Source organism: Talpa europaea (genome assembly GCF_964194135.1).
Source record: "Talpa europaea genome assembly, chromosome: 10".
Lineage (NCBI taxonomy): Eukaryota > Metazoa > Chordata > Mammalia > Eulipotyphla > Talpidae > Talpa > Talpa europaea.
This window is the reverse complement of record NC_140077.1, coordinates 79,696,297-79,718,888: the sequence shown is the minus strand read 5'-3', so window position 1 is coordinate 79,718,888 and position 22,592 is coordinate 79,696,297. Positions and strand designations below refer to the sequence as shown.

The window sequence follows — 22,592 nt, the reverse complement described above, 5'->3', positions numbered from 1 at the left end:
AAACAGTTTCCCAGCAATGTGCATCTTATTAATGACTTTTTCTGGAGTGTTCCAAGTTTCTAAAGATCTATCCTTAAGCAGTTCATATAGTTCACCATTTACAAAGTCGAAATGATACATGTATTTGCATATGTATTTTAAATATTCTTAATTGAACATACATAAATTATAATTTTCTTTTTATAGTCTGTTTTTAAAAGTTTCAAAGTTCCAATCCTATGAAATTATTTACATTGTTTCATTATATTAGTTTAATATATTTCTAAAAAATATTAGGGTTATTTCAGTTTATCAAGGAGAATTTAATTTTCAATCCGAAGAAAAGGAAACACTTCAGTAAGTCATTTCAAAACCTCATAAATTTTCTTATTTCATTCATTATCAAAATGTCACAAATATCAAATAGCAAGTAATGCTTAGACTTTGGACAACTCAGAAAGCTTGTTGAATTCATACTTCTAGGCACTTGCCTGTTTTAAAAAACACTAAAGAAAATTAACCCTTTCCTTTATAATGACCTATAAAGTAGGAGTTGTAACACCTAAGGTTTCTGGAATTTAAAATATAATAAATCCTTTGAATAAGAATCTGACCAAAATAATAATTGTCGCAACAAGCCTCTTTTTACCTTTGTCTTTGAATACATCTTGGGTATTTTAACTGCCCTCTGTCACATTGCACTCTAAGTTCAGATCCGATAGTAGATGTCTGAGCTATATAAGAATCTCTCCTACAGCGAAACTCAATATACTCGCCATGGAAGATATATGGTCTATTGTCAAAATTCCATTTCAAGAGTAAATTATTCTTTTCCATTTCATCAAAAGATAATGTGCAAGGCTCTGAAAGAAAAAAGAATATTTTCTTGACACATCGTAACACTAACATCAAGTGCTGTACTTCCTACTCAGGATTCCCAGGCATTAGTAGCAAACAAACAAGGTTCTATTTTAGAGCATTGAGTGTAGCTAACAATCATTGAAATAACATTCTTTTCCTTTTTCCTTCCTCCAAAGTTTCAAGTAAAATGCCCATGAGACAAACTAGATTGATAGTTTGATGACTAATAATTTATGGAACTGGAGGAAAAATCTATTCTTAAAACTGAGTCCAATTTTATGACCTGATGGTATTCAAAGAGTTTAACGATGCTCTTCCTTTAAATTTACAGTTATTAAGGAATATCAATATTTGATTCAGATATTTTAAATCCTAGGCATTGAATGTATTATTTGTAACCGTACCGTTATATATTAAAATAAAACAAAACAAAACAAACAAAATAAAAACTTAAGTTTAGGTTACCCAACAAACGTCTTTGACTTTCTTCCATGAAGAAAACAATGATGTTTTCAAAATGTCAACTTATTTCAGAAAATGGGGTTGTTTGTGTTCTTATTTACCTTCTGGATGGCCCAGACCAAGAAGTGTATTCTAAAATAAGTTACATGATCCAGACTTGCTAATAGAAATAAGAATCATATAACTAGAATACATTAACACACTTATTCATTCAGTTCTGTTCAACTATTTATTGAATGCCTAATGGATCAGATGTTATGTTAGATGTTATAGATTTGAATTACTAGAATAGAAATGGACAGGTTTTAGTAGAAAGAGTCTAATAGGATTTTCCTAGTCACTGCAAAATAGTTTTCCTAATGAGTAGTATGATTTAGAATCTCATTGTTCTACAAAACATGAATTTTTATTTAAAGAAAGTTAAAAAATTGATTCATGAAAGTACATAAATGAAATTAACCCATGACCTTCTGCTCTTGACTATGACAAACTAATCATATCAGATTAATACTTTTACTGAGAACTAGAAAATATGAAAATAGGCCAAAAAACAATTATTTCAAGCAATTGGAAAAATACCAAAAACAGTTGTAACTTAAGATCCAAAGTTCTGGTAAAAGCTCCTTCAGATGAACTTAATAACATTTCTGTGCCATTTTCCTCTTGGGTGACATGTTGAAAGTCTGGTAGAAAATGGTCAGTAATAAGCAGATTTTTAGAAAATCTCATGGGTTGAGGATAGAACATGGAAGCTTGAGTTAGCCAAAGACTTGCTGTGTCAAGATCCTAGGGAGATCGATGTGTAGAATGAACTTTATACTCCACGTGGCTTTCCCTTTGATCTCCCCGTAATATCAAAACCAGTTAGAAGGAGGAAACTTGGTTTATAACCCATTCCCAATGAAGAACCCTGCAAGGTGACAGGTGAACCCTGATGAAAATAAACTTAGAGAAAGTTTCATCTGTAATTGGAGGCCCCTTAGTGAGTATTTATTAGAGCAAACTGGGCCATAGTGAGTTGTGATCTAGAGGAAACCATACAAAGCAGTGAATAAATAGGCACACTAATAACACAAACATAGCTAATTAAGTATTACCTTAGTCTCATATCAGCTCAATGAGGATAGAAAGTGAAAAATACAATTGTATTTTAATATAAACATATTTAGTGGTGCATACCTAAACATGAAGGTGGTGTAGTCCACAATCCATCTAAACAATAGGACTCCCTAGACCCTTGTAGAAAATGGTGATCAAAACATCTGTATTCTATTGAAGAACCGTTTTCATAGGAGCCTACTGTTGAACTAATAATAACTCCATTTCTAATAAGAGGAGGAGGTGCACACATTCCTTTAGATTCTGCAAAAATAATTGGAAAGCATACAATGAACTGCTGTAATAGAAATCCTGTGTTTGTACAATGGCTCCAGAAATAGAATATTTCATGTACAAGCATTTTTAAGACGACTGTAAAATATTTTTAAATTTCTGCAGTAACTGCAGACCCTAAAATTTATTATTGCAAATTATAATCTCAAATTATAATATGTAAGTACATAAACCACCCAAAGATTAAGTCATGATTTTATTTTTCCTATCTAGTTGAAAGTGAAAGTATATGACATCCCTCGTGAAGCCTTGCTTTCTGTACGTATTCATACTACAAGAAGGGAACAATATTTCTCAATCTACCTCAAGCCTTCTTCTGAGACTCTGCTCTCTAATAAACCCCAAAGAGCAATGCTTTTCAGGATTGCTGATTAATGGCAATAGGGTTATCAATCTTCTGAGAGTCTGGTGATATTTATAAAAGTATTTGATCTCTCCCTTCATAACGTGGACTTATGAAAATTGACAGACAAAGCATAGTCATCTTATTTAAGTTTAGGTACTGAACGGAAATTTATCAAATGAGTTCTGATTGTTTGCATTAAAAGATGGAGATGAATTGTTTAGAATCATTACTTTCAAACATAGAGACCACATTGATCAAGTAAGAAACTGTAAGAAAACATTATTGCTTTACCTTTTCTAAAACAGAAAGGGTATTTTACTTCCCCTCTATTACACTGTACAGACAATTCAGCCAGTGAAGTTGATGGAGCTAAGTCATATCCTTGTTTACATACAAAATCTATTAGATCTCCATGTAAGATCTTTCCTTCATATTTCCATTTCATCTCTATGTTATTTCTGCTCATGTAATCCACATTAACAGTACATGGCTCTGTAAAACAAAATGCTCCTTGAAATTCTTCATTTATTTCACAAATATGAAAGATAATATTTAAAGGAAAAATTATGACAGGGCTCAAAATTAATATTTGATATTTATCCTCAAAGGTCCCTATCTTCTTGATTTCATTAACTAAAATCAAATAATTTGAAACATTAAAAACATCACTTAGGGCTATTTACTACTGAAGTTGATCATGATTTCCTTCCTCTAGAATAAAAACCTTAAAATAGAACATGTATTTAGTGTGTGACTATTTGTGGGAGAGCTACCACTTGTTACACACCAAAGAGAAAATGAAGATCCTGACTTCATGGAGTTTAGCTTCCAATCAGAAGAAACATACATAGTAAGCAATAAATACATGGATTTTATAATCTGAGATCATCTTTAAACCATACAGGATGAATTAGGAAAGTGAGCAGTGGAGAGGAGAGGCTATCAAAACGACTGGGGTGAATGAGGTCGTTCCTTTAAAGAAGGTGGCTGGGATAAGCCTAAATAAGAAGTGATGTTTGCACAAGAAGAAGAAGGTTAAGGCATGAACTAAACTAAGTTGTTATCTGAGAGAAGACATTTCAGGCAGAGGGAGCTGAGGTGATAGCACACTTGGTATAAGAAGAGTAAGTGGCTGTAGAAGAATGAAAGCAGGAAAGACCAGGAAGAAGAAAATTAGAAGGTTCCTAATGCCTGGAAGAACATTTCACAGTTGGAAAATTCTGCTCCTCATCACTCTGTTTTTGCCATTTGTAGTGAGAGTACTTTCAGTTGCAAAGGTGAATAAGAAAAACTCTTCCTACTCTGATGACAATGAATTGTCTTCAGTCAGTATTTGTGTTGGTTCATTACCACCTCATCTAGTCTTGAGACAGTTGTTCATATATAAAATGATCAATTTCTTCAAACTGTATTCTTTATGAGGTTGTCCCATTACTAGCTCGTCCATTACAATTTAAATCCAGTCTCTGTCCTCAGAGAGGACTGTACTTCTACTCAGTGAAAATACCAATCACATTATCAAAAACATTTGTAAAAACAGGATAGCAATTAAAATAATATGTGAAAATCTATCAGAATGTGAATGGGAACAGTAGTCTAAGAATGATCTATAAGACACAAAGTACTAAGGAGATGTTGAAAGAGCTTCAGATGTAAAACTTCAACTTATGGGCTTAAAAACACAGAAACATCAATTCCAAAGAACACCTGAACCCCTATGTTTATAGCAGCACTATTTACAACTGCTAAGCTTTGGAAACAGCCCAAATGCCCAAAAATAGATGACTGGACCAAGAAGATGTGGTACATATATACCATGGAATATTACTCAGCATTCAAAAAAGATAAACACATGCAATTTGCAGCAACATGGATGGCGCTAGAAGGGATCATGCTCAGCGAAATAAGCCAAAAAGAAAAAGAAAAATACCGGATGGTCTCACTCATAGCAGGAATCTAGAAAACTTAAATAAGGGACCAGGAAAATGAATAACTATAAGAAAGTGAAAATCAAAATCAACCAAAAACTATGAACCAGAGACACTTTGTGGGGGGGGAGGGGAGGGATTGGGGTCAGAATGGGGGGGTTGCAATTGTATGGGGAATATAAAAATAAAATTTATTATTTAAAAAAACCACTATCAATAAAAGTAAAAGAAACATAAGAAATAGTTGTAATATACATGATTGTTAAAGGGATAAAATAATTAATATAGATAAAACTCTTATTCTGAGTATGGAAAAATGGCTGAATTGCAACCAGTCAGTTCATTGAAAAAAGCAGCCATTAGAAAACTGGAAAACGTCCCAATGGATTAGTAATTAGTTAAAACAAGTTAAATAATTGAAATTGTTAATAACATATGAATATTAAAATATTTATTGACAAGTTTAGGGAAACTACTTTAATTCAGTGAACATGGTGATGTAAAGCAGAATAAACTCTCTGAGGACAAATGGGTACTTAGAAACATAATTAAAATTCCAGATCTATTTGACCCATAAATTCCTATTCAGCCAATCTGGGGGAAAAAGTGAAATAAAGATTAATGATTTTAAACATTAAAAAAAAATTATTTTAAATGTACAAATATTGGTACTAAATGAACTGTTTGGAATACAAAATTGTGAAAGCAGACTAAACATCCATAAAAAGTGATAAATTTAACCATGTAATACTTCACTATGTAACAGTATATAATCATTAAAATATATATTGTTGAAGAATAGCAAATAATGTTCATAATATAGTTTAAGTGAAAAAAAGGGGTAGGATTTCACAATAGCATGTTTTGGTAGTGAGTGTGTGTGTGTGTGTGTGTATATGAAGGGGTAGGAAACCATTATCTGAGTCTTTTATTTAAGGCATTTTTTTAAGGTAGCTGATATTTTCTCTTTTCTTCTAGCTGTTGCTTCTATACACTTATTAATGTTATTTGGTAAATAACAATGACCGATTTTGTAGTTTAAAAGGCTAATATTTTAATTAAATGACTTAATTTATAAGATGTTCATCATATCATTGCCTCTCTGAAAGTTATGCTGTAACAAGTTCATTGTAACTACAATGATCAGTGGCATTACTTTTAAATAGAACTCTTGCTAGCAAAGTTAAAAATGAAGTAAAGAATTGAAGTTTGTGGTGAATGTTATTTTTTTCAAATTTATCTATTTTTGGCAGTTATTTAGGCAGCTGCTGCAATTCTCCACTTGAAACTAAATGTTTATTACAATCATTCTTTAATCCAAAATATATTTTGAGTAGCTACAAGAATATTTTTATTTGCTCAACAAGATTTTCAAAGGTGATAATGACATGAGGAAGCAGTGTTAAAGAAAGAGATCAACAACATGCTAATGACAGAATAGAATTAATTATTCTTCTCTCCCAATGACATTCTGCAAATAATACAGAGACTGAGGATGATAGTAAGGGAAGTTTTATTTAGAACGACAACACCAAAATTAATCAGTTATGAATGAGAATGTGAATATGCTTACCACCACTGAAATGCACACTGAAAATGGTTAAAATGGTAAAGTTTTGTTATTCACATGTCATCAGAGTTTTTAAAATAGTGGTGTGTTTAGAATCAATGTAGTCCTGACTCTAAGACAGTAAGGGTTTTCTGCTTACAAAAATGAGGAGAAACACTTGAGGAGAAAAAAGACATTTAAAAGTCATCATTTCTGGGGCCTTCCTGGTGGTGCAAGGAGTTAAATCTCAGCACTGTGAAACTATTTGCAACCACTGCAGCATGAGTTCAATCCCTGAGGCAGGGTGATAACCCAGAGGGTGCAGTAGTCCTCTCCTGTCTCCCCCGCTATTCCCCTCAACAGTGTATTTCAGTCAATCTGCCTGTTCTGCTCCCTACTCTGTCTCTGGTGAATCTTCTCACCAATCTCCATCCCCCCCACCGCACCCCCTGCACCTCTGGCCTACACCTCAGGTCTTGCATACATAAGATAAAAAAATAAATCTTTTAAACAATCATCATTTCCATGCTATAAAACATTACAATAAAATTAAGATTAAATACAAACACAATGGCAAAAGAAATTCAATGTATTTCGGTATAAGAGGAATCAGTCCTGGGCCTCCCAGGTGGCACAGCAGTTGAGCGCTGGGAGGGTCCCACATGGTGCACAGACCTCTCCTGCCGCCCGCTGCTCCCCTCAGCAGTGTACTTCGGTCCTTCTGCCTGCTCTGCTTCCTGCTCTGGCTCTGGTGAATTCTCTCACCCTCCCGCACTTCTGACTGTACCCAGTGCATGTATAAACAAAAACAAACAAACAAATAAATAAATAAAATAAATAAAAAAAACCATGCCTCTATAAAAAAAAAAAAAAAGAGGAATCAGTCCTGAGGACCTAATATGGACAGCATGGTGAATACAATAAACAATATTAATTTTTCTACTTAAAAGTTGCTAAGAGTAGATTTTAAATCTCCTGATTAAAACAGCACAAAAGTTAGTAAGTACGTGAGGCAGAGTATGTGTTTCCTAACTTGATCTTGTTGATCATTTTGCTGTATATGCACGAATCAAATCATTACATGGGACACCTTAAAGCAATGTTACATGTCAGTTACATCTCAAAAAGCTGGAAAAGGCTTTTATAGTATCTTACCTAAACAAATAGGTGGGGATGACCATTTTCCTTGTTCACAATGAGAAATTTTTGCTCCATTCAATAAGTAATATTCGTTGCATCTATATTCCACTGAAGATCCTGACATGTAGCTTGGCAATAATCCATCAACCACAGCCCCATTTATTACAGCAGGTGGAGGATTACAATTTTCATTGTTTTCTATAGAAAAAAAGGTATTTTAAAATTACATGAACTTATAACAATAGAATCATATATTGTCGCGCTACACTATAATACCTCAATATTTGTACTGTACAATTTCAGATAATTCCTATATTCACCAGAAATGAGAGAAATGATTCAAATGAATATTTTTAAAAAATAAACTAGGAAAGAATGGAAAGCAAATATTTTTGTAAGAGCAAATTTTTATATTTTACACTTTTCTTGATTGTGAACAAATTAGAACGTAGTTGTTCTTAAAATGGATAGAAAGAGAAACAGTGCTCTTTAGCATAAAGATTTTAGTCAGTCCTGAAACTGTCTTTTGTCACTATCCACTTTTACACTTTTCCTTCTCATTCCCTTTCATCTTGGGTCTCAATCTTTAGATTAATGTTCCATGCTTTCCTGTCTTTTAAGTCTTTATCTTACTCTGCCTATTTCTTAACAACCTTAATAGCTTTTTTGTTACACAACAAATATCCCAGGTAAGCACATTCATGGAGCGCTCTCCAGGATCTGATCCAGCAGTGAGAAAGATGACAAGAAGACCGTACTCAGGCAGGGTGGCACAACCTGATTGTGCCCTTCGGTTTTTTGTTTCCTAATTATTTTTATTGGCTTACATTCTATAGATGGTTCCAAAGACAGAAAACATAACAAAGTAGGTATAGTGTCGATGTGTTCCTAAATCTTCTAAACAGTCACCACTCTATGGATTAAATGAGGATAAAGGAAATTTTTACACAACAGGCTACGCCATTGATGTCAAATGCAGCAACACACCCACACACTCAGGGGCAAGTGTCCATCTTCCACGTCTACAAGTGATTTCTTCTGATCCACGGAGATAATAGCCACGTTCACATCCATATGTCACTTTATCCCCACTGTAGTAAATCTTAGAGTTTAGGTTTGCTGCCCCATTCCTAATGAAGGGTGGTTCTTCACAAGCTATCTTCTCCGTTTCTTCTGGAAAGGGACAATTTAAAAAGAAGAGAGTAGTTATCAATACCGGCAGATCTCATTTGAGGGAAAGCTTAATTGAGGCATTGCTAACCAACGCATTTGGGAGGTTCTGTCCATTTTCCATTCTCACAACGTATTTCTTCTGATCCTTGTATCTCAAAATTAAGTTCACATTCTACACGAACTATTTCTCCATGACGATAAGTTGTTGAATACGCTTGAATCTTGGAGTTTAGAGGCAGAGGGGGAGGAGGACATCGACTTCTTCTTCCTAATGAAAAGAGAAATCCAGCATAGTTGGTCATAAAATTACCCCCAAAATGGAAAGTAAGGTTTAATTAGCATGTTCACCATGCCAAGTGGCACAAGAAGTATGGCAGACAGACTGTGGGGTCACCTCCTTGGTCCCTTGCAACTTAGATTCACTGTCTCAGGTGGTAAATATCTCCATGAGCAGGGACTGCCATATGCATTTAACCAATCAGATGCAGCAAAGATTATGAGATATATGTGATTATCTGTCTGTGGTTATGCAACAAATTATTGTAACCCCATTCTTACTGAGTGACTCTTTCTCACTGCTGATTTTAAAAAGAAGACAACTTCTCCATGTGTGCTTCCAAACGGGGAAAACCATGTGACAAAGGGCAGGGGGCCCTTCCATTCATCAATCTGCAAAGCTCTGAATGCTGCCTAGAATGAGTATGGAAGCAGATTTGGTCCCCAGTTGAGCTTCAGATGAGGCTGCAGTCCCAGCCAACACCTAGACTGTAGTTTTAATAGACACAAATACAAAGGACCCATTTCTGCTATGCTCCAGAATCCTGACTCACAGGAACAGGAGTTCCTGTTCCAACTGTAAAATAGTATAAATGTCTCATTTTAAGCTCTAAACATTTAGTAACATCGCTATGCTCCAACAAAAAACGGAAACAGCAAACACTTTACATACATATCTCCTTTATTCCTAAAATAACTATTAAGTGGGGACTATCATGCATTTCTCTCATATTATAAATGAACTAAAACATATGAAGTAAATTAGTAAGTGCAGGATCTGCTCTTGAATGGATGTCAATCTGAATTAAAATCTACTGCTCTTAGCTATTGGACAACATTGACTATGTTAGCTTTCTTTTACTGGTATGACAAATGACCATAATTTATTGGTTTAAAACAGCACAAATTTATTCTGGCATCTCTGGAAGCCAATGTCCAGAATAGTTTCACCAGGGCTAAAGCCAAGTTGTCAGGGATGCTGCAGTCCTGGAGCTTGATGAGAGAATCAGCTGCTCTGCCTTGTCCAACTTCCGGAAGCTGCCTGCATTCCTTGCACACGGCCCATTCTCCTACTACGCCAGTCTCTTGCTTCTATCATCAAATCTCCCTTCTATAAGGACACTTGTGATTATTCATCAGCATTTTCCCAGGTAGTATTTCCACCCCAAAATCCTTCAGTTAATCACATCTGAAAAGTCCCTTTTGCCAAATAGGCTCATTCCAAGGATAAGGATATGGCTATCTTTGCTAGGGGGAAGGGATGGCAGAGAGGAACATTATTCAGCTTACTACACTGCCTGTCCTACACCTGGTGACTGTTTACTGGAGAAAACAGCAAGTCACTGGCATTCTGACTAATCTGAGTGGGGATGGGAACAAAATAGAGTTAAGCTGGTCTGCCATAGATTTTTTTAAATAACATGCTACAGACTCTAAGCTAACAATCTTCCTCTCTTCAGTTAGAACAAAACTATCGAGCACAACAGAAAATTTAAAAATAAAGTTATTGTTTGGTGCATTTAATGAATTGGGATAGTTTTGGGCACTCCCATTCATATTCTTGGTCCAATTCCTGTTCTTATTCCTCCTAGCACCTATTTCAAATCTCCACCACTCTCTTTCAAGTTGGACCTTGCTGTCCTTCTCCCTTCTATCAATAACGACATGAATTATCATACAGAGAAAATAGAAGCTATCAAGTCCTTTACCACTCCCAACCCTTCCAATCTTCAAATTCCTATTTCTCTTTTCAGGCTCAGTTCACATATTAACCATCACCTCTGTAAATGCTATCTCTCACCATACCAATTAGAACATCAATCTTTGTTCATACACTTTGCACCTAATTTTATCACAGTATATATGTATTTATGTCACATAGTTACCAATTAACATTTTTAAAGATTTATTTATTTATGCATACTGGTGTACAGACCAGAAATGCAGGGGTGAGACTGTTCACCAGAGATGAAGTAGGGAACAGAGCAGGGACACTGACTGAAATACACTGTTGAGGGAAGCAGTGGGCAAGACAGGAGAGGTCTGCTGCACCATGTGGGTCACCTCTCTGTCCTGGGGAAAAAACTCGTGCTGCAGTAGCTGTGATAGCTTCATAGTGCTGAACCCCTTGCGTCACCAGGGAGGCCCCAATTAATTTTTTTTAAAGATTTATTTATTTATTTATTTATTTATGTATACAAGCACTGGGTACAGTCAGAAGCGCGGGAGGGTGAGAAAATTCACCAGAGCCAGAGCGGGGAGCAGAGCAGGCAGAAGGACCAAAGTACACTGCTGAGGGGAGCAGCGGGCGGCAGGAGAGGTCTGCGCGCTATATGGGACCCTCCTCTGGTGGCCGGGGAGCAGCCGGGGATCAAAGCAGCGCTGCAGAGGCTGCGGGCAGCTTCGCAACCCAGCGCTCAACGCTGCGCCACCAGGGAGGCCCTCCAATTAATTTTTTAACATCTGTTTAATAGCTACACTAAGATCCCCTTCATATTACATTGTGGTATGTTTGAATGACTCTTAAACCGATGTCTTCGAAGAGGTAATCTTACCAACTGCAGAAGAAGAAACTTGACCATAAATAGCCATTGCATTTTAGGATAGCTCTAATTAGATAAACTTGCTTTGCATTCTGATTCATTTTCATTCATATTGAGCTGCATTTTCTGCTCTCTACCCCATAATTTTGGAGACTACGTTCTCACATTAGAAAATGTATGGTCAGGTGAGCAGACCTCTCTTGTCTCGCCTGCTGTTCCCCTCAGCAGTGTGTTTCGTCATTCTGCATGTTCTGTTCCCCGCTCTGTCTCTGGTGAATCCTCTCACCCTCCCGTGCATCTGTCCTGTACCCTGGCTCTTGTATAAATAAAATAAATCTTAAAAAAAAAAAAAGAAAATGTATGGCCAAATAAGATAGCACCTCAACAAAGCTGGCAGGTAGGGATAGCTGAATCTATTAATCTCCAATTAAAAAGTTATTCATTATAATGAGTTTTAAAATTCATGATAAGAAATTTAAAAATAAGTTTAAAATATATATTACTGAAAATAGCACTGATTTAAAAGAAAATAGTTATTTTAAAAGATAGTACTAAAGACAAGAATTAGATATCACCACAGACATTTTTTTAAAGTTCATAGAGATTAAAACATGATATCTCTTTTTATGTATCAGAAATTTCAAAAATTACCTTCACATACAGGAGATTTTGGATACCAACCAAAGTTATAGCACTGAATTAAATCTGATCCACTTAGATAATAATTTTCATGACAGAAAAATTGAACTACATCTCCTTCTTCATACGTTTCTTTAAGAGGATGAAAATAACCATTTTCTATTAATCTTAAAGAAGAGCATCTTAACTCTAAAAATTGGAAAAAAACAAAGAGGTGTTATTCTTTCTACTAGAACAATATTCATCTACTACTTATTTACTGTATAAGCAATAAAATGATAGATTTGTCATATTTTGTTATGAACAAGAAAAGAGTGTTAATTTGTATAGTAGTTAAATAACATTAGCCTTATTTCAATATCTGAACTAAAAGGAATTTGGCTCTTCAAGAGTTTTAAATGATGAAAGCCTGCTACCTACATAATTAGAACCAGAGGCAAAAAAGAACTATGTAAAATGCAACATAGTTAGAATGACAATTTTATGGGTTTATATATGAAAAGAAGTTTATTGAGTGGGATAAGGTTGTCTTCCAAGTGAGCACCTACTGGTACATTTCGGTGTGAGAGACCATCCATGCTTGTGACATTCCACCTCCTCTGTCTTCTTCCCTCCAGCTGTGTAATAGCCAGTAGCACATTCATACTGTAATTTGTCCTTCACTTTAAATGTTTTCTGTGTTGTGGAGTAAGTTCCATGATGTAAGTCAGGGGCCAAACATGTTTCTAAAAAATATTATAGTTATTTATTTTGTGATTTAAAAAAATCTCAAATTTATTTTCCCTGAATCTTAAAATTATATGAACCAAGTTTTGCATCTCTATTCCCTTTTCTCTTACATCTTGTGTCCTAATGCCACAAGTCTTTTATTCTTAAAATTCTAATCTAGTGTACATGACCAAAGACCACCATTAAACTGAAGTTTTATGCAATAACAATTTTTGGATTATATGTCACCTGTGAATTTATATGATTTTAACAGTGTACAACCATTAGAATGTAAATATTCAAATTACTGGCTAATTTTTACTGTATTTGATATTGGTTTACAATATAAAACAATGTGTATTATCCCAATTTCTTCGCCAGTAAAGGAAATAGCAAATTTATTTTGAGAGAAACAGGTATATTAAGATTCTTTCTTATTGGGCCTCCCCTGGTGGCACAGCAGTTGAGCTCTGGGCTGCGAAGCTGGCCACAGCCTCTGCCGCACCGATTTGATCCTGGGCCGCCAGCAAGGGTCCCACATGGTGCGACAGACCTCTCCTGTCATGCCCGCTGCTCCCCTCAGCAGTGTATTTCATCAGTCTGCCTGTTCTGTTCCCTGCTTTGGCTCTGGTGAATTCTCTCACCCTCCCATGCTTCTGACTGTACCCAGGGCTTGTATAAATAAATATATATATATATAAAAGATTCTTTTGTATTATTCTACCCCAATTTTTTTCATTATTATAAAATGCTGGAGTTAGTGTGTGAGTTTAGAATGTTTGAATTAACTAAAAAGTTTCTGCATAGCAAAAGAAACTATAAATAAAACAAAAGACATCCAACTGACTGTGAGAAAATATCTGTACATCATATATGCAGCAAGGGACTAGTCTCCAAGATGTACAAAAAGCCTCATAAAACTTGATAAAAGGAGGATAAAGAACCCAATTAATCAGTGGGCAAAAGAACTAAATAGACACTTCTCCAAAGAATACATACAGATGGCCAACAGGTAAGTGAAAAAAATGTTCAACATGACTTATCATCAGGGAAGTGCAAATCAAAACCACAATGTGACACCACCTCACTCCAGTGAATTGGCCCATATTAAAAACAAAAACAAAAACAAAAAAAAGAACTAACTAATGTTGGAGAGGGTGTGGAAAAAAAGGAAATCTCTAAATGCTGCTGGTGGGAATGCAGACTGGTTTAGTCTCTATGAAAAACAATGTGGAGTTTTCTCAAAATATTAAAAATGTGTGGTTCAGTAATTCTACACCTACATTCTACATTTATTCAAAGAATACAAAAACTAAAGTGAAGGGAGTCATATATATATATATTTTATATATACCAAATAAATATATCATATATGCCTAATATATATATTATATAGGCAGTAATAATTACATATGATGTATATATAAATATATATACCTTATATAACTTAGCTATTATAAATAGTGTTACAATGAACACATAACAGCTAAGTTATGAAAGTAACTTAAGTGCCTAAGGACAAATGACTGGATTAAGAAGATATAGTACATACACAGATGGAATACTATTCAACTTTAAAAACAAACAAACAGAAAGACTCCTGCCATCTGCAACAAGATAGATGGAATTCCAGGGCATTATGATAAGTGACATAAACCAGAGAGTGAAAGACAAATACCATGTGATTTCACTCATAAGTGGAGTATAAAGAAACAAAACAAAGGAACTGTCAGAATTAAAGCAAAAAAAAAAAAATTCTAGAAATGACTGCAGAATTGAGGTTACTAGAGGGGAAAGGGTGGGAACAAAGTGGGGAAAGGCCCAATGGTATGCCATAAAGAGGATAAGAGTGCTCTGGGGTGGGTGGGTATCGTGAAGTACCTCTGAGGAGGGCTATTCCTCTAAATCATATACTGTGATGGAAATCAAGGTTCCCTCAAATAAATAATATAAAAAAGAATGTTTGAATTCAGGAAACATCTATAAACTGCTTGCATTTGCAGACATAATGAAAAATCAATTATAGTAGTAAAAATATCCATAAATCTAAAAATACGCTAGCCTGGCAAACACTTAACTTCATTTTTATGAAATGAGTCTTAAACACATACCATGCTCCTTTCTGCAGGTGGGTTGAGAAGACCATCCATCAGGGAGACACTGAACCACTTCTTCATCCTGCCCTCCCGTGGTTTTGTACCCTGATGTACAGCCATAGCGCATACTTTCTTGAAATTTGTACAATGACTTTGGATCAGCAATGTAACCATTTCTCAAGTCAGGTTTAGTGCATTTTTCTATGGAGAAAAATATTTCTTTGCTTACCTTGATGAAATTAAACTTGTCCTTACTACATTGTAAAACTAAAGCAAACATTAATATTCTCCTTGGAAGCTGAAAGAAAAACTTTTACTCCATAATTCTTTGATTTAATGCAATTTTGGAAATATCCTCCATGTTCTGCAAGAAGTTGTTCTAAAAACTGGTATCACTTGACAATGAAATTCTTTGTATTACTAATTTTATTTTCATCATTATTTTACCCTCACCACCTCTGCTTTTATTTATTTATTTATTTTTTACTGGCCTATGCAGTTGATTTATTTAATTAATTTTTATTTAAATATTTTATTTTATATAATTCTTACATCTTTTTTCATCTTTGCACAATATATGCATTTTCGTTTTGGTTATATTCCCCATACAATTGCACCTCCCCCCTTATTTTGACTCTAGTCCTTCCTTTCCCCCCTCCCCCTCACCCCCTTCCCACCCAGTGTCTCTGGTTTATAGTTGCTTGTTGATTTTGATTTTTGCTTTGTGTTGATTAGTCTTTTTCCTGGTCTCTTATTTAGGTTTTCTAAATTCCTGCTATGAGTGAGACCATCCGGTATTTTTCTTACCACCTCTACTTTTAGAAAAAATATCTAGAGTTCTTCCACCAGCTGATTGTCATTCATGGTCAATAGAAGGAATCCCATTTGGATTTACTTTCAAATATTGTGTTTGATAACACAGTAGACTTACCATGTAGCAAAAGCGTGTATCTACTTCGTTGATCTTTAAACAATTCTGCAGAAATCTTAATATGAAAATTTTATTCCTTTATTTTCAGCAAATGACCATTTAGCTTTGTAGTAAGTCTCGATAGTCAGTTCATATAGATTGTAACTGAGTATAGACATGTTACTCAAAACCTGTATAGAGTTATTCTAAATACTTGCAACAGTAATGTTTCAGCCAATAAATTTACCTTAGCATTGTATAGAGCTCCATTATTCAAGTCCCATTATTAGACTTGCCCAAAGATATTAATTTAAATATGTTTCATACCTGCTCTGTGACGATACTTTATAAGCTGTTTCTCATAAAAACATTATTGCCATTTTATAGATAAGAAACTGGCTAAGAATGTTAAAGTCACTCAGCACTGGTGAAGCAGGATTTACAGGCACAATCTGACTTGTATCTTAACCATTACTCTATGGCACTGACCCTCATTTTTCTTGTGACTCCTGTTTCAACTCTCTTACCTCACCAGCAGCCTCCTCCAGGAGTGCCACCTGTAACAGTCTTTGGCTTCAGCCACTGGTTACATTACTTCTGATCTCAAAGAGTTAGTAAAGCTAAGATGTTTAATTTATTTTTATGCTCTAATTATAAATGATACTTATTTATTAAAATAAATGTTAGTATTAGCTTGTGCTAACACTAAAGTGCAAAGCTCAAATTTATAGTCTGTCCTGGAAGAATAGACCATAGACCCAACTTTCTCTTCTAAATTGACCAAAGCCCCTTGCTCTGCAAACAAGAACTCAGGAAATTCTCCACTCAGGTAAGATCACCTGACCCAACATAAATCCATTGATTGACTTTAGCATAGCCTGACATGAAATAAAGAGATAAACCAATCAGATTTCCTTTTCACAAAGTTCAACACAAAATTTAAAAAAAATTTCAAAAGGATGTTATGAGAAAAGAAGTTGGCATACAATGGGAAGAAGTCTTTCAAATGATAAAACACTAGAGCAACAATATAGTTCTTCCTGAGCCCAGGATCAAGCATTTTTCTAGCTTCCTGTGCGACATTATCTGTATAAATTCCTCTACTTAAAATAACTCAATTGTACCTCTTCTTTACATCTAATAATTTTAATTATTATCCTTATTTTCTTCACAAGGTTTCATTAAGAGCCAGTTGGGAAAGAAACATTTTAGTGAGAAATACCATTTAATTTCAGAATTTAATTCCTGCTGGAATAAAATGACAGTGCACCAGTAATTTTGTTTTTATGTATCAAAATGTTTAACCATTTGTCAGTTTTTATTGGACCTTTATAAACATACAATGACATCACATCCCAGCAACTTACTGAAGCAACTTGGTTCTGGAGACCAGCCTCCTGCCGTACATGTGATTTTCTCCTCTTGTTTACCAGTTTTGGTTGTATAACCAGGCAAGCAGGAATATGATATTTTTTTACCCATGCTCATTGGAAAGTAATAATTTTTGAAAGTATAGTAATATTGGGCAAAACTTCCATTTTCCAAGTGAGGAAGACCACATGGTTTCTCTGAAATAAGTAAATATCAAGTTGAAAACAAAACATATCTAAAACTTTGACATTTGTGATCAAACAATATATTTTTAAATTGAAAGTGTTTGCAGACACTTTAACTAGTATTTATTCATTACCCAAATGTTTAATATACTTTTGTGACAATCTTTTTCAATCAGAATTAATAGACTAGCAACCCCGACAAAATCATGTAAAACTAAGCAGGCCACTATTTTATCAGGAGCTCTTTCCCTACCTTTTATAAATAGCACATTCTAATAGAGATATAATACAAAGTCACATATGTAATTGTGAAATTTCTAGTAGCCACATCAATAAACAGGTGTGTGAAATTTATTTTTAATGATAGATTTTACTTGACATAATATATATTTTAAAATTTTACTTTTTTTTTTCTTATGAAGTCTGAAATCCAGTGTCTATTGGCTCCTATAACACATCCCAATTTGGCACAGGCACAGTTCAATAGTCATATGTGGCTGGTAGCCACCCTATTGGACAGGAGTATTCTAAAATAGATGAAATTCTCTAAAGATATGCAAACTTACAAAATTTTGAAATAAATGGTTTTTGCTTTGTCAGTTAAAAAAAATAAAAGAATTGAGCAAGAATTTTACAAATCAGAATATTTAAATGGATAGAGACATAGTAAAAAGTATTCAACTTTGTGAGTCAAAAGTGAAATGCAAATTTAAACCACCATGGCTACAACTACACATGCCCTAGAATGACTAATATGAAAAGACAGATGTCATAATGAGTGTTGAAGTTGTGGAGAAATCAGAACTCTCGTGACTCCAGTAAGAGTATGAATTGCTACAACCTCTCATGACAAGATAGTTTTGCACAATCTACTGGAACACAATATGCACACAGCATATCAGAAAAGCATATATCTATCTGTGTGCTCAGGAACATGTAAAGAAAAAATGATTAATGCAGCACTTTCATTCAGGTCCCAAATGGAAGCAATCCAAATGCCCATTAATGGTGGAAAAGATGAATACATTTGAGACTATGCATAAATGGAATACTAAACTGCAGCACAAATGCTAAATGCTGAATCTCACAAACATATTACATGATAAAACAAGCCAGACACAAGTGAGTGAATATTATATATGCGTAATGTAATATGCTTATTAGGACATCACTGACATAAACATTGCATTAGTTTCAGGCGCACAACATGTTTTGATGTTTGTGTATATTGTGAAAAGTTCACTCCAATATGTCTAGTTAACATGAGTCATCTCATATACTTACTAATTTTTGCTGTGATGAGAACTTTTAAGTTCTACTCTTTGCAACTTTCAAAAACACAGTATTATTAACTATAGTAACTATGCTCTATATTACATACTTTTAATGTATTTATCCTATAATGGGAAGTTTGCACCTTCCAATCACCTCCACCAGCGGCCCTGCACTCCATCTCTGCTGCCCAGAGTGACAGATTAGGGGAAGAGGGTGAGGAAGCATTGAGGGTGTGGATGGCAGGAATCTGAGGCAAGAGATGTGCCTGTTCCAAGACATTGGAGAAAACACTGCTTCTAACTGCAGCTGCTCAGAAGCTACTGGAAGCTCAGATGTGAGGACTACAGTGAACAGCAGAGAGGGGTGCAGAGAAGCCACAAAGACCATATTCAAGGATCCAGAAATACCATAAAGCAATAGGAAAGCAGTTCATGAGAAGAGGCAGGAATGCCTTCCTCCAAAAAATTTCTAGACAAAAGTTGGTAACATCAAAATAAATGATTTCTCTCAGTGAGAAGCACTGCTGACAATGCACACACTTATTATTCTGGAGGAAGGAGTTTGAAATGTCCCAAATCAACAAGATGCTGAACTTTATACCCCACATAGAGTTTCCACCAATGAGTGATAAAAACACATGAAGCAAAGGAAATAATGATTATATAAGTTATAAAATCAAGGAAAAAATTGTCCAGTAATCACACATATGAGTGTATATAGATTTAAGAAATTGTCACAGAGAAATAAAATGATTATATGACAGCATTTATTTCACTTATTTCTGTCCAGGAGGAAGTTAGAGGTAACAAAGTGTCCATCATTAGAAGACTGGATAAGTAAAACATATGAACACTATGTAGTCCTTAAACAACAACAAACTAGATTCAGCAACATGGAGCTGAATAGCGATAATGCAGTAAAATCTGTGGTCATCTTTCATCTATGAAAAACATGCAAACGAGACATAATTAACAGAAGTATTTAAATATTTAATAATACATCAAATGCACGTCCCAGTTTGGTTCTAGGGAATGAAATCCAGAATCAGGGCTAAAGGGGTAAATATATACATAAAGGAAAAGTAGCACCCTTCATAGGCCAATCCTCTGAAGTGACAAGTAAAATTAACTTCATTGTTGCCCCAAGACACCCAGTAGGGGTGGGCAAAAGTACATGAGATCATAGCCTCTGTCTTTAAGCAATTGGCTTTTTTGTGGACCAAGCTTACAACCATATAATTAGAAAATTAGCTTGATTATTTCAGTGTCTTCATGAGACATATAATAACATTATCAGGTGGTTTCCCCCTATTTAGACAGGAAAAAAAAACCAAAGAAAACTATGTAAATATTCCCTTATTTATAATTAGATGCATTAAAGTGAATTCATGTATCTTCACTTTCATCACTTTAATTATAGCTTATCTTCTTTTTCAGTAGAAAATTTGTAGTAAACTGTTCAGCTAAAAGTCAATTATAGGGCCTCCTCGGTGGCGCAACGGTTGAGCACTGGGCTGCGAAGCTGCCCGCAGCCTCTGTAGCACCGGTTCAATCCCCGGCCGCCAGCAAGGGTCCCACATGGCGCGCAGACCCCTCCTGCCATGCCTGCTGCTCCCCTCAGCAGTGTGTTTCGTCAGTCGGCCTGCCCTGCTCTCCACTCTGGTTCTGATGAATTCTCTCACCCTCCCATGCTTCTGACTGTACCCAGTACTTGTATAAATAAATAAATAAATCTTTAAAAAAAAAAGTCAGTTGTAATCTGGAGGATGTTTCCTTTAAACAAATTCCCTAAGGTGTCTATTTTTTTCAAGTAATTTTGCTTTGTTTCCTACGTCTGTGGACATTTCATAACCTGACTGGTTTCTTGTCCCTATAAACTAATAATGCTCATCACTGTCCTCCCATACACATCCACTGTCTGCCTCATGTTCACAGTAACTCACACTCGAGGCTGTGTGGTTATGAAGATTTTTTTATAGAGTCCGCAGGTTTTGGTTTGTCTGGACAGTCCTGGTTTAAATGTGTTGGCCACATATTTATTAATAGAGCCTCCTTTCACTCCCAAAGTGTCCTCATTTACATAGTCAATTATATAGTCCTCTTACTTATTACAACTTCATGACTTCAATCAATGAATAAAGCATAAGGATAAAAATCAAATTTTTTTTGACAGTTGACAATCTTGCTGAAGATTTACAGTTACTTCTTATTTTTCAAATTTTCCACTTTAAGTTCTCACTTTATGTAAACAGAACTAAAATTGCACAACTTTGTAGTGCTAGGAGTGGCTTCCAGTGTGCAATTAGAATTAAGGTTAACATACAACTTCTAAATGACCATGTTGTTAACCTGAAAACCCCTTAAGGTATTTAGATACTGTTCTTTTATCCCCCCAAATCCAGATATACAAAGGGTGTATTGTCTTATGTTACTAGAAGAATACTTTGCTAGTTTTGCCCAAAGGGAAATATCTAAGTATTAAAATTATATTTATAAGAAATATTTTTTAGTAATATTGATGTTCCCAACTGAGAGCGTATATTAAAAATCCAATATAGGCGAAACACTACGTGATTTGCACATCAAAGACATCTTTACAGACACATCACCCAAAGCAGTGATAGTGAAGGCAAAGATAAACAGCTGGGACTACATCAAATTAAAGAGCTTTTGCACAGCAAAAGAGACAATAACAAAAACAAAGAGAAACCCCACCAACTGGGAGAACATTTTTGCACCCAACACTAATGATAAAGGACTGATCACAAAAATCTGCAAAGAGCTGATGGGACTCAACAACAACACAGAAAATAATCCAGTCAAAAAATGGGCAGAAGAGCTAAAAAGAAACTTCTCTGAAGAGGAAATGCAAATGGCCAACAGGCATATGAAAAAATGTTCAACATCACTTGTCATCAGGGAAATGCAAATCAAAACTACCACGAGATACCATCTTACACCAGTGAGAATGGCACATATTAAAAAAACTAGCAACAACAAATGTTGGCGAGGGTGTGGAGAAAAAGGAACTCTTCTGCACTGTTGGTGGGAGTGCAAACTGGTCCAACCACTGTGGAAAGCTGTGTGAAGATTTCTGGACCTACTAAACATAGAGCTTCCATATGATCCAGCAATTCCACTCCTAGGTATTTACCCAAAGGACACAGAAACATCAATTCCAAAGAACACCTGCACCCCTATGTTTATAGCAGCACTGTTTACAATAGCTAAGCTTTGGAAACAACCCAAATGCCCAAAAATAGATGACTGGATCAAGAAGATGTGGTACATATATACCATGGAATATTACTCAGCATTCAAAAAAGATAAACACATGCAATTTGCAGCAACATGGATGGCGCTGGAAGGGATCATGCTCAGCGAAATAAGCCAAAAAGAAAAAGAAAAATACCGGATGGTCTCGCTCATAGCAGGAATCTAGAAAACTTAAATAAGGGACCAGGAAAATGAATAACTATAAGAAAGTGAAAATCAAAATCAACAAAAAACTATGAACCAGAGACACTTTTAGGGGGGCGGGGGCGGGAGGGGAGGGATTGGGGTCAGAATGGGGGGGCTGCAATTGTATGGGGAATATAACAATAAAATTTATTATAAAAAAATCCAAATTCAATTAATTTTAGAGATTTCTTTTATATTTTTTAGATAATAAATAAGAGTAAGAATTATTTTTACCTTCTGCATTGAGTTCTCCTGATATGATTAACAAGATGATAAAAGCCAAGTCTTTTGACCTCAT

At 35.1% G+C, this 22,592-nt stretch overlaps 1 protein-coding gene across 1 annotated transcript; it reads right to left on the bottom strand.

Moving 5' to 3' along the window:
* Positions 1-624: 624 nt before the first annotated feature.
* Positions 625-22,592, bottom strand: LOC311178997 (coagulation factor XIII B chain-like; the record flags this gene model as incomplete). Its single annotated transcript, XM_084245823.1, has 11 exons — positions 625-842; positions 2,482-2,664; positions 3,332-3,532; positions 7,673-7,855; positions 8,645-8,830; positions 8,919-9,098; positions 12,301-12,477; positions 12,837-13,013; positions 15,108-15,293; positions 17,370-17,570; positions 22,529-22,592. The coding sequence occupies 11 exons, from the start codon at positions 22,590-22,592 to the stop codon at positions 625-627; spliced, it is 1,956 nt and encodes a 651-aa protein (XP_084101949.1).